Source organism: Camelus bactrianus, chromosome 2, assembly GCF_048773025.1.
Source record: "Camelus bactrianus isolate YW-2024 breed Bactrian camel chromosome 2, ASM4877302v1, whole genome shotgun sequence".
Taxonomy (NCBI): Eukaryota; Metazoa; Chordata; class Mammalia; order Artiodactyla; family Camelidae; genus Camelus; species Camelus bactrianus.
Window position 1 is genome coordinate 94,787,960 of NC_133540.1, and position 13,087 is coordinate 94,801,046.

Genomic DNA, 13,087 nt, shown 5'->3' on the forward strand with positions numbered 1-13,087 from the left:
ATTTTAGGAATGGTAAATGAGCACTGGCTTCAGCTTAAAGTCACCAGGTGGATTAACCCCTAACAAGAGAATCAGCCTGTCCTTTGAAGCTCTGAAGCCAGGCACTGACTTCTCCTCTCTAGCTATGAAAGCCCTAAATGGTGCCTTCTTTCCATAGAAAACTGTTTCGTCTGCGTTGAAAATTTGTTCTTCAGTTGTCACCACCTTCATGAATTACCTTGGTGAGATCTTCTGGATAATCTGCTGCAGCTTCTACATCAGCACTTGCAGGTTATGGAGAGTATTTCTTTCCTTAAACCTTATGAAACAACCTCTGCCAGCTTCAAACTTTTCTTCTACAGCTTTCTCACCTCTCTCGGCCTTCACAGTGTTGAAGGGAGAGGACCTTGCTCTGGATTAGGTTTTGGCTGAAGGGAATGTTGTGGCTGGTTTGATCTTCTATCCAGACCACTAAAACTTTCTCCATGCAAGGATGTTTCACTTTCTTATCATTCGTGTGTTCACTGGGGTAGCACTTTTAATTTCCTTCAAGAACTTTTCCTTTGCTTTCACAACTTGGCTGTTTGGCACAAGAAGCCTAGCTTCTGGCCTATCTCAGCTTTCAACGTGCCTTCCCTCATTAAGCTTAATCATTTCTGGTTTTTGATTTAAAGTGAGATGACACATGACTCTTTCTTTCACTTGAATAGGTAAAGGCTTTTGTAAGATACTAATTGGCCTAACTTTAATATTTCTGTGTTTCAAGGAATAGGGAGGCACAAGGAGAGGGAAAGGGACAGGGGAACAGCTGGTCAGTGGAGCAGTCAGAACATATAACATTTATCAATTAAGTTCCTCATCTTATATGGACACAATTCACTGTGCCCGAAAACACTTAGAACAGTCACATCAAATATCGCTGATCACAGAAATCATTGTAAATATAATAATGAAAAAGTTTGAAATACTGTGAGGACTACCAAAATGTGACACAGGGACACAAAGTGAGCATGCTACTGGAAAAATGGCACTAATAGAGTTACTCAATGCAGCGTCGTCACAAACCTTCAATTTGTAAAAAACACAGTTATCTGCGAAGTACAATAAAAGTGAAGCACAATGCCATGAGGTACGCCTGTAATCTACTTCTTTTGATTAGTGGGAAAGTTAAATGCGAACATCTATGTAAAGCTCTTAACACGGCATAAGCTTACAGGAAACTCTAAGCAAAGTTGATTGTTGCTATTACTACTACTGCTGCTGCTACTACTACTACTATAGTTATCTGTAGGGGCCAAGTGACTACTTCTAGCCAAGGGACTACAAGCAGAAGTGGCAGGTGTCACCTAAATGCAGGGGCATTTGGAGGACGTACCTCCACAATCCACTGCTTTCCACACTCTGGGGTCTTAGCTGGACACCACAAGATAGCAATTCCTGAGTCACAAGATGGCAGAAGTCAAAATTCCTGTGTCACCAGATAGAGGAGATCCCTTACTAACCTGCCCTAGACTTTGTACAAAAGGAAATAAACTTTTGTTCTGATGAGTTACTGAGATTTGAGGCCTATACACTATTTCAGTATGTTTCTCACTCAACAAATATTTATTTTGGTCTTACAATGTGCCAAGCAAAGTTCTAAGCACTGAAAATATAAAGCTCCTGTCCTCATGGAGCTTAATATTAAATTGTCCCTTACAGGGTCAAGCCTGGAATGCTGGCTTCATTATCACAAGGATCTAGCCTATCAAACTAAGCACCCTGAATTCTATACTTTTGATCTGCATATTCCCAATGTGTCCACAAGAAAGAAAGAAGAGTATAAAATAGGCAATAATAAGAAGTATTATTTAATCAAGATAGGACAAAATTTCCAGGTTAATAAATAATGGTTAATTTTTTAAAAATACTTTCTCATGGTAAAAGCAAAAGATTGTGTTTCATCATAAGGAGAATAAAAAGTCATTTAGGAATCAAAATGTTTAAAGTGTGTTATCTGGATTTCACTGGACTCATCTCTAAAAATATGTCTTTGTATTTTTAGAAAGGAAAATGGGAGTTTATCAAATGCTACATTTAAGAATATGGAACATTAAAGTCCTATTTTAATTTATACAATAAAGGACACTATTCTTAAATCCTATATGATATTATTATCATCCTATCATTGCACAATTATAGATCTACTTGTACCTAATTTTAGTAATTACACATTCTCCAAAGTCTTGGTTTTCATCTCCTTAAATGTGTACTTTTGTAGCTGCTTGACCTTTTTAAAAATGAGTTAGAGATGTACAGAGTACATAATCAGTTAAATATTCACCTTCAGCGAAGATAAGCAAAAAGAAGAGTTGAATGACACATTCCTGATTGGAACTCATCTTAGAACTCAGAATCAAAGAAGACATTATTCTTCTCAACCTACTGAAAAATTCAGCCTTTGCTGAGCATGCACCCCAACCTCAGATAAAACCAGTGCAGGAAAACAAAATTATCACAATATATTTTCCAAAGTCATAAGAAGAAGAACAGAATTAAAATAGTATATTTAAAGAATTAGTTGATTTCTTAGGAATATTTATATAGATTAAAATGGAATCCACAAGTTAACCATACACTGAAAACCAGAGATAATTCTGGGATATTTCATAGCATGATTTTGACAGATATAAATAATAACTTCATTTAATCTGATTAACACTTCAACCATAATTAAACTCACAATAGTAAGCTACATTTACATTTCAGGTTAAGATTATTCAACAAAAAGTCAAGTCCAAACTTTGTGCTTCAAGCAAACCAAACACATACTCACAATAAACCAATATAGAGAAGTTCATCATTACAGAACCGAATCTTACGTAGAACCTTTACATTTTTTGTTAGATAATCTTTAGTAGCACAATTGGATGTATTTATTAACTGGAATAATTACTTAATAAATCTTTAGGAAAAAACCTGTCCAAGGCATAAGAAATAAATATAACACTAAATTTACTCACTCTTTTGAAATTTGCTGAAGAGTTAAGTTTTCATTTATTTAGAACAGTCATCTTGGCTAGGAAAATTATTACATATACACAAAGAGTTATTTTGTTATCCAGACATCAGCATACTAAAACAAAATTTAGTTAATTAGTTAAGTTATCTGGTAATATTTTATACCTGTTATGAAAAATATTGCTTTAACTGGAAAAAACTCAACATGCTAAGTCTTGGCTATCATATCCAACAAGATGCTATATGAAAAAACAATAAGAACTCAAAAGATATTGAAGAATAATTTTGACAATAAGAAATCCACAACGAGACTGAGATTTCTGTCATATCCTCAGTAATATTTTAAACCTTATATATCACAATTATCCTTCAGAATTTATATAAAGTCTTTTTTTTTCCCTACTGGTGACCAGTAGGAAATAGAATCTTAGGCTTCTTTGCATTTAATCATAGTATTTTGGTTCTTAGTTGCTACTCAGTTCAGTCAAAACCCTGGACAACTGATGGAGATTTCAAGAAGTTCATAATGGGACTAGAGAAAGACCTTCTAGTTTAATGGTTGAGATTTCCAGCTCCAGAATAAAACATAATTGGATTCTGTCTTGATAGTTAATGGTGTTGTAAAAATCAGATATTAAGTGAAGTAAGTCAGAGAAAGACAAGTATCATATGCTATTACTTATATGTGGAATCTAAAAAACAATGATACAAATTCTATTGACAAACCAAAACCAGACTCACAGACATAGAAAACAAACTATGGTTACCTAAGGGGAATGGGTGAGGAGAGGGATAAATGGGAGTTTGGGATTAACAGATACACATGTATATGTAAAACAGATGTACAACAAAGACCTACTTTACAGCACAGGGAACTATATTCAATTTCTTGTAATAACATATAATGGAAAAGAATCCGAAAAAAATATATATGTATGCGTATGTGTAACTGAATCACTTTATTGTACACCTGAAACTAACATGGTAAATCAACTACACCTCAATAAAAAAATAAAATTAATTTTTTTAATTGAAAAAAGAAAAAAAATTAGATGAGGTAAAGTCTTAATGAAGTCTTCACACATAGTAAGCATTTGGTAAGTATTGCAGTGGTTTTTTTTTCTGACTAATTATTATTTAGCCCATAGTTACCACTGAGGTCTTTAATTCCAAGAGGAGTAGGTTTACTTTACGTTTATAAGCCTAGCCACTCTTTACTGTGCTTTAGACTAGACAGTGTGTTCTTTGAGGAGAGCAACTATATTGCTCACTCTTATCCCTAATTTCTACAAGTTATAGATACATAAGATAGGTTCTCAGTAAAAATGTGCTGAATAAATGAACGATGGAATTAATCAGTAATCAGCCTGTCAATGTGTAGGTATCTGCTTGCATAGAAAATGTAACAAAGGCATGATGAGTGTCTGTGTCTTAGCCAAAAAGAAGTCCACTGAGCTCAGTCCCCTTATTTCTAGTGTTACTTAAACTCATAATTATTTTTGTTGTTGTTGTTTTTTAATTGAAGTATAGTCAGTTTACAATGTTGTGTCAGTGTCTGGTGTGCAGCATGACGTTTCAGTCATACATATACATACTTATACTCCTTTTCATATTCTTTTCATTACAGGTTACTACAAGATATTGAATATAGTTCCCTGTGCTATACAGTAGAAACTCATTTAAACTCATAATTGTTGATTCATTAATTTGAACCTTCTGTATCTCAGGCTTTCTGAAAATCAGGAAATCATTTCAAATAATTCACAACCAACTCAAGCATTAGTAAACATCTACAGCAGACAATAACTTAACAACTTTTAGATAAATGTTGGGTTAACATTGACTTGTGATTAGCAGAATAACCAAAATGCAATTAAATTTATCAATATAAATTATAAGGTGTTCAGATGTTGAGAAATTAACTTGATTTTGAAAGGGAAACAGATTTCTATTCAGGATGCAGTGTTTTTCTGAGTTTTTATTTACAGTATTTTACTTAAAAAGCATTTACTGAACATTTACCGAATTAAAATAGAATTCTGGGCTTGGAAGGCAAGAATGAGGATGCCCTGGTCCTGCCCCAGAGGCAGTCACCGCAGAATGGGGAAAACACAAACCTGTAGAACCAAAGGTAACACATATCAGGATGTGGTAAATACTGTAGACACCAGCAGGTGTGCATGCAGTTTCCAACACAAAATATCTTTCTATGTATAAATTCCCTGGCTAAGACCCTGACTCATCTATTTAGTACAGCAGAGTTCCAAAATAGCACTCTTCACTGATTTTTTTTTAATTCATAAAGTGAAATTTAACAGCTCTACACTTCTTTGTTCAATAGAGGAAAGAAGATTAAGAAGGCTTACCTATTTCTCAGGAGAATCAAGAGTTTCTGCACTTTCAATTACCTGTTGGTCTATATTTTTGTAAAGGATTCATACAAGTGCAACCTAAAGATTTTTTTTATTGTCTAACATTACAAAGACAAGTTTCTCTCCAGAATATAACAAGAAACCTCTTGCCTACAAAAACTGCTTGCTGTTTAAAAAAAATAGATCAACAGGAGTAGCTAAAAAATTCAATGAATCCAATGTTCTTCAAATAATTCAACTAAAATAAAGTTAATACTACTACAGATAATGTACATATTTACTGTTAATAAGTAATTATCTGGGCAATTTTATTTTCTATATTTTCTATGATTTCTTACTGATAACAGTGAAAACCTTGGAAATATGACATGTTTTAAAGCCACAGATTAAGACTCAAGAGACCTGGAATCTGGATACACTTGGTCATTAAGTCACAGATTAAGACTCAAGAGACCTGGAATCTGGATACATTTGGTTGTTAATGTTTTAAAGCCACAGATTAAGACTCAAGAGACCTGGAATCCGGATACACTTGTCGTTAAAGACAAGGTGGTCTTTGTGTATCGTCTGTGTGGCAAGAAGTTGGGAGCAACCTAACCCCTGCTGGAGATCATGTTAAACCCCACAGCATACCAACGATCCATGAGATGTCTCATGAAATGAGAAGCTTCCAAAGAATATAGTTTTAAAGTAAAACCAAAAAGAGAATTCTGCCTCTAAAAATAAATACACTATTTTCTTTAAATTGCTAGAATAGTAAATAAGGCATAGGGCTACAGGAAAAGAAAAAAATAAACATTGTTATCAAATAAAAATTCTATATGGAAAGTAAATAAAATGCTCTGAGTCACAACTAGAAATACTCTGTGTGCTATGATATTTTTAGTTTTTTTAAGTGATAGAATATGCATGTATATTTTCTGGGTACTGAAAGCACATAGTGAGAAAAAAAAATCAAGAGTCATTAAGAAAGTTCATGCTTCATTTCTTCTCTGTATTCCTTTGCTTTAAAAGAACTCTTCCTAGAAATAGACATTCTGCATCTGTACCCAAATTCTGGGAGCTGATTTAAAAATAACTTCAACCTACATAAAAACTCTTTGGATTTAAAAAAATAGCTGAAGTGTTAAGATTTTTCTAATTGCTAGTTTTTAAAGTTCAGATTTAATTATGAAATAAGTAAAATATAAACTTGTTTGTTTGTGGTTTGTTTAAGTGTTAGTGCCCATGGTAAATGGCAAGGATCATGGATGTAAGGAAATAGCTCAGTCATACAGCTTGCAAACGGTAAACCCAGATATTCTAACCAGAAATTCAGGTCTGCTCATTTTCCACCAGACCACAGTCACAGTTGCAATTGATTACATTAACCAAATACATCATTCATTCATTCATTAAGCAAATATTTGCTGAGAGTCCACCATATGCCAGATACTATTGTTAGTGCTACAGTACAGCAGTGTGCAAAAGAGACAAAATCCCAACGATGTGCTGGTAATTGCTCAAAAACTGGCTGGGGGTGGCGGACAGAAGAGAACTTATCTGCAGCAATCGTTTATTTACATAATGTATATATTCCTATCATGACAGAGTTCAATCGACCAACCCAACATCCTTTAACTTAGAGCTGGGAAGAGATGTGCACAATCAACCCTTGTGAACCTGTGTGAGCCTATGTGTGCACACTGTTGAAAAAAATCCATGTCCAAGTGGAAAAAATGCATTCTAGCAGAGAGGGAGAAGCAAGAGATTAGTCACACATATAGTGTATCAGATACCAAAAAGCGCTACGCAGGGGAAAAAGGAAAGGCAGGGAAGTTGGGTATGCAATGTGGGCTACGAAGGGGCAATTTTAAATAGGATAGTTACAAAAGACTCTCTTAAAATGACATTTGAGCCAAGTCCTGAAGGTGGTGAAGGAATGGGCCAAGTGGATAATAAAGGAAGACCATTTCAGGGAGGTGTGTCTAGGTAGCTACATGGTTAAAGGCTTGCGTATTTATTTGAAGAATGTTTACCATAAGTGGGATGGGAAGACATCTCACTTGATTGAATGGTTTTTCTGTTTTGTTTTGTTTCTAACCAAGATGTGGCATGACCTCACTTATACTTTTCAAGTATCACTCTTGCTGATGTTTGAGAGCAAACCACTGGGGGTGAGCAAGTGTGGAAGCTCTTGCATTAATCCAGATGAGAGTTACGGTAGCTTGATCAGAATGGTAGAGGAGAGAATGGCAAGAAGTGGAGAGATTCCAGATACATTGTTAATGTAGAGCCAACAGAATTTGCTGACAGATTGGATGCCAAGTGTTGCCCAAAAGATGATTCTGAAGATTTTGTTCTAAGAAACGGAAAATATGGATCTAGCATTTACTGAATTAGAGCAAAGCAATTTTGGAGGGAAGGTCAAGGGTTTGGTTTGGGACATGTATCGTTTGATATGCCTACTAGACATCTAAGCTGAGATGTAGAACAAGCAGTTGGTAGACGAGTCTGGCTTCAGGGAGAGGTTTGTGTTGGAGATAGAACTGTAGGAGTGTTCAACATATTGATAATATGTAAAACACTAGAACTCAGAGGGAGTACCAGAAGAGTGAATGTAAATTTATTTTAAATTTAGTTAGCTATTTAACAAAAACATTCCAGCACTGTTCTCGGTGTTCGGCAAGTACGAACTCACTTAATTCTCATAAACCTAGAAGTTAGGTACTGAAACACAGTGAGGTTAACTAACTTGCCCAAGGTCATAAGCAAATGGCTAGTAAGTGTTAGATTTGTAATTTCTAACCAAGGCTGCTCAGATACAGAGTTCTTTTTAGAGAAGAGCAGTTATCTTAAGTCTGAGACTTTCGGCACTACATTTAGAGTTTGGGGAGATGAAGTAAATCAGTAAATCCTGCTCATTGCATGCAACACGCTTTACTTTCCCACAGAAATTCTACTCTCAAGAAGAACAGATTGACCAATGTTTTCTCTCCCTTTGTACTTTTCTACATTTTCTATAGTAAGCACATATTACTTCTAGAATCAGAAAATATTGTATCAAAATAATAGAAGCTGTAGAGTTATTTTTTAAACCTTGTCTCAATGGATGAATTTCATTCTCTGTCTACAGCCCAGCTCAGTGAGACGACACCATGAAAATCATTAGAGAAAAACCGAAGTGCTCTCTGCTTGGGGTATAAATAGAGTTACCATATAATTTATTGGCCAAATAACAAACAATTTCTGAGTGTAAAAATGAGCACTATTAATTCTGTCATGATGTCAGGCTTAAGTGAGAACTACCTAAACATACGTATAGTAGGTACAGGTGCCCCAGGTACCCTATTTCCTAAGAACAGAGTTTGTGTGAATATAAGAGCAAAAGACTCTTATCTGGTCCATGCACACCACCTTCTTACTAGTGTTCACTGTAGGTGAAAGACACCTTTGTCATTACTGTTGTTTAGCCTTTTTACCAACTACTGGTTAGAACTGGGCATCAAAAAGCAAACTGAGCATCTCCTAGGGAAAATATTATGATACTTAGGTATCGGAGATACTCTACTTGGGGCTCATCTGTCGTTAGAATGAAAAGTAACATAGAACTGAGCCATTTTGATGATTAAAACCACATTGCAAGGATCTGAAAATGACACTAACGATGTTAAATCTAATAAGACATCACTTCCTACAGTGATGAAATACTATATTTAGAATTATTAAAAAGAATGCTCTTCATTCCTATTCTAACTTAAATGAACTGGGAAAGAAAAAAACACCTAGGTATCCACTTTTATTTCCTAAGCTACTTTTAATATTACATAAATACTAACTCTGGTGTGGAAATGTGCAAGATGGGATGGCAAAATGGAAATACAAGGGAATATACTGTACCTTGTTTTACCTGTAAGGAACACACACCTGACAAAAGGCAATTTTCACATCCAAGGTTGGTTCACTGCAGTAGTACAATAAATGGAGGCTCATAAATACCTATAGAAAAAAAGAGGGGTATGAAGTTCCAAATCACCTAACTATTCATCATCTAATAGTATGAATTTGAATTATACACAAGGTGTCGTGCACAACATATATTCAGCACAATCCTTGTCCAGACCAGTTATTAGGTACTTTTCACAAATTGTAAAGATTAAATAACAAAATAAGGTAAAAATGTCTTATCTTCTATAATGATCAATGTCATCACGATCATAAAGACTAGATAGAAGAAACTGGATATACCTAATATGTTAAAGTTAAGTACATTATATTACAAAGCGTTTTCAGTTCTAGGCATCTAATTTTTTTAAAGTCTCAAATATAAGTTCAAGAGGATATATAAAAGAATGTTCATTGTAGAATAAAGATACCATTAAATAAAATTTAATTTACAATAAAATTACGGCTAGGACTTGGAATAACTGAATTAAAGCTTAGGGTATCAGTATAGATAAAATTTTCAAACATGATGTTGAAAGGGGGAAAAAAGCAGGTTTCAAAAGGTTCATGAAGATCACTATATTATTAATGTAAAATTTTAAAGTACCTGAAATAATATACACTGCTTGTTATCTAGTCATATAACTACAGACTAAAGAAAACAGGACACTATATTAACATGTGTTTAATCTTCATGGTAAGTACAAAGATTCAATTATATTATTTTCTGTGTATTTGAAATATTTTTTAAGTTTAAATGACAGAATAAAAATCATCTAACAGCGGAAATGCCAAGTTAGGTCCTGGGTTATTTGGGAATGATGAGGCAGCATCAGAAAAACCCAATTGAAATGTTATTAAGTTCAATTAAACACACTTTGTTGAATGTTTATTGTGTGCAAGATATAATTTTGTGGGATTAAACAATTTTAAAACCACTACTGACAGGAGACTTCTGTTTTTGGCAGTAGGAATGATCACCTAACCTGAAAAACACTCTGCGCAAAACTCCTACAATGTTTAGGTGAAATAGACATGCACAGCTGAGCTGCCAAAATAAGAGGCAAGAAAAATTCAGAGAAGCTGAAGACAATGTGAAAGGATCCATGCAGAGAAGTAAATGAGCTGAACCTGTCACTTGTCCCCAGACCATCTGCTGATGTCTGAACACCAGAACTTTGGCTTTAAAAGGGCAGCATGCAGAATACAGGAACCAAAGCTTGGAAGCTATCTAGGGTGGAAAGTCACACTGGAGACACCTGAATAAAGTCTACTTCAGGACGTTTTAAACAAAATTCTGGAGCAAGCCAAACAATCCCAGAAAGAAGGTCTGCATTGCATGAAAAAATATTTTACATTGAAACTTGTGTAGATTTTTTAACTATGAGGAAGAATGAAAAGACAAGAGTATATAAGACACTTCTGAAGAAGAATAAAATGGGTATCTGTGGGGGTTGGGGGAAAAATTGCTCCACCAGAGGTCAAGATTTATTGTAAAGCCATAGTAAGTAAAGGTATATGGGATCAATGCAGAGACAGACTACTGATTAATAGAACAGAGAGCCCAGAAACAGACACATACATACATGGAAACCTGATTATGTTATGTTAATATTCAAACCTGACTATATTAAAGACACCTGGGGAAAGAAGAATCCATACATTAAACCATCTGAGATAACTGGTCATAAATATCGGGGCAAGGGGAGGGAGGAAGCACATCCCTGTTAAGAGACAGTTCTCTATGGGCCTCTCATAATTCTGTGTGTCATAAGCAGAAGCACTGGCCGCCTTTATTCTAGACTGTCTTCTCAAGGATGGTTATAGAGCAAACAGCCTTGGAAAAGAAAGATATATTTCCCTCTGGAGCAAAAAGCAGGTTTGATTACTCCCAGTATAATATAGATGAGGTGTCACTATGGAGAAAAGGTCAGGAATGCTAGCCACCCACTATAAAAGATTTGGGTTCTCCAAGCTTGGAGTTCTTTTTCTATGTAACACAACTCACAGTATTTGCAGGGTCACCTGACCTTCTTTGAGTCACCCTGCAGGAATCAGGGCCTGAGAAACTGGCATGAATTCTGACACCCTAGCTACTGCTATTAATGTAATAAAGAACTTTGATCTGACCCAGGGATTGTGTGTCTTCTGCAAGCATCTATAAAAGGTAGCTTGCAAGTAGGGTAACATCTCAGACTCTTCACGGTACTTGACAACCCCTACCTCATCTTCATGTGGTATACAAAACACAGTTCCAGAAGGATTAAACTTTTCAGGAAAGACCAAACTTTCAATAATATAAAAGGAAAGGTAGTTGAATGTCTGAGAAATACATCATAAGTAATGTGTAAACATGCTGTTATAAAAGAAATTATTGATAAAATAGACTATTTTTATTCTTTTGCTTTTTTTTTTTTTTTTTTGGTTGGGGGAGGTAATTAGGTTTATTTATTTACTTAGTTATTCTTAGGGAAGGTACTGGGGATTGAACCCAGAACCTCACGCACGTTAAGTATGTGCTCTACCACTTGAGTTATACCCTCCCCCCAAAACAGACTATTTAAAATGAATAATTTCTGTTCTTAAAAAAATGTGATAGAGTTAAAAAAGGGGCCACAGACTGAGAAAAGATATTTGAAATAACTAGAGAGAGATTTACCCAGAATCTATAAAGAGCTTCTAAAATATAAGAAGAAAAAGACAAAGAACCCAATAGAAGAATTAGCAAAAAAAAAAAAAAAAGAGAGAGAGAGATAAGTTTCTTGGAAAAAGATATATAAAGGCGCCCATAAATATATGTATAATTTAAAACCACATTGAGATACTATTTTCTATCAAATTGATAAAAACTGAAAAGTATGATAATATTCAGTTTTTGAAAACAGGTTGATCAGATGTGGATATTGATATACTGCTGATAGTTTTGGCAATTGGAACAACCAAATTTAGGAGAAAATAGCATTATATAGAACATTTGTGCATAACCTACCACACTACTAACACGTATCTCCAGAGAAAGTCTTGAATTTTGCTACCAGGATACACAGAAAAGGCATCCACTTGAATACCTTTGTAATAGCAAAAGAAATAAATAATAAAAAATTAATACTGGAAAAAACAAATATTCATAGAGAGGCCAATAAATAAATAATGTACATTCATTTAGTGGAATATAGCAATGAAGTGGTGGAATAAAGAAACAAGCATTAACATGACGAAGTATCATAAACGTGTTAAACAAATGAAATGAAGTAATGGTTAACTTCATTTAAGAAAGGTACAAAATATGCACAACTAAACAATATATTATTTAGGAATTCTTTTTGACTATTATAAAACTGTAAAGAAAAGCAAAAGAACAAAAAATGCAAAATTCAAGAGCCTGGCCAGCTCTCCTGGGGAAGGGAAGACCACCACTGGGAAGAGGCATACAGGGGTTTTCAGTGGTATTCACTATGTCTACTCTGAGCTGAGTGGTGAGGTCATGCAAAATTGTTTCATTATTCGTTAAACCCTAAATGTATAAAATATATGCTACTTGATATGTCTGTGATAGTTTATAATAGGAAAATGTTCAAGTGACACAAGGAACTTATGGTCTGTCATTCTTTCACTGGGCGTCATTGTCGACACATGGATGCCTGGAAGCAATACACTCATAATAGTCACTACAGGAAATGATTTTGAGAAGAAATGCTGAGCTATGTGCTTGATGATACCATTAAACTACTGAATTAAGAAATTCTGGATCTTTTCTACTTCTAGACTTCCTATTATATGACAAAATAAGTCCCCCATGGGAAAAAAATTAC

General features: G+C 34.7%; 1 protein-coding gene across 28 annotated transcripts in view; it reads right to left on the bottom strand.

Moving 5' to 3' along the window:
• Window positions 1-13,087, bottom strand: part of MAPK10 (mitogen-activated protein kinase 10) — a 441,650-nt gene that overhangs the window by 123,768 nt on the left and 304,795 nt on the right. For 15 of the 28 annotated variants that reach the window (XM_074346851.1, XM_074346774.1, XM_074346819.1 and 12 more), the window contains one exon: window positions 9,258-9,329. The exons of 4 other annotated variants lie outside the window; for them this stretch is intronic. In XM_074346851.1, the coding sequence (XP_074202952.1) occupies window positions 9,258-9,323 (66 nt within the window). In that variant the 5' untranslated portion in view covers window positions 9,324-9,329. Of the gene's footprint in view, window positions 1-5,001; window positions 5,097-9,230; window positions 9,330-12,264; window positions 12,344-13,087 lie in introns of all 28 variants that reach the window. 9 more of the 28 variants (XM_045525000.2, XM_045524995.2, XM_074346840.1 and 6 more) reach the window with 6 other exon arrangements.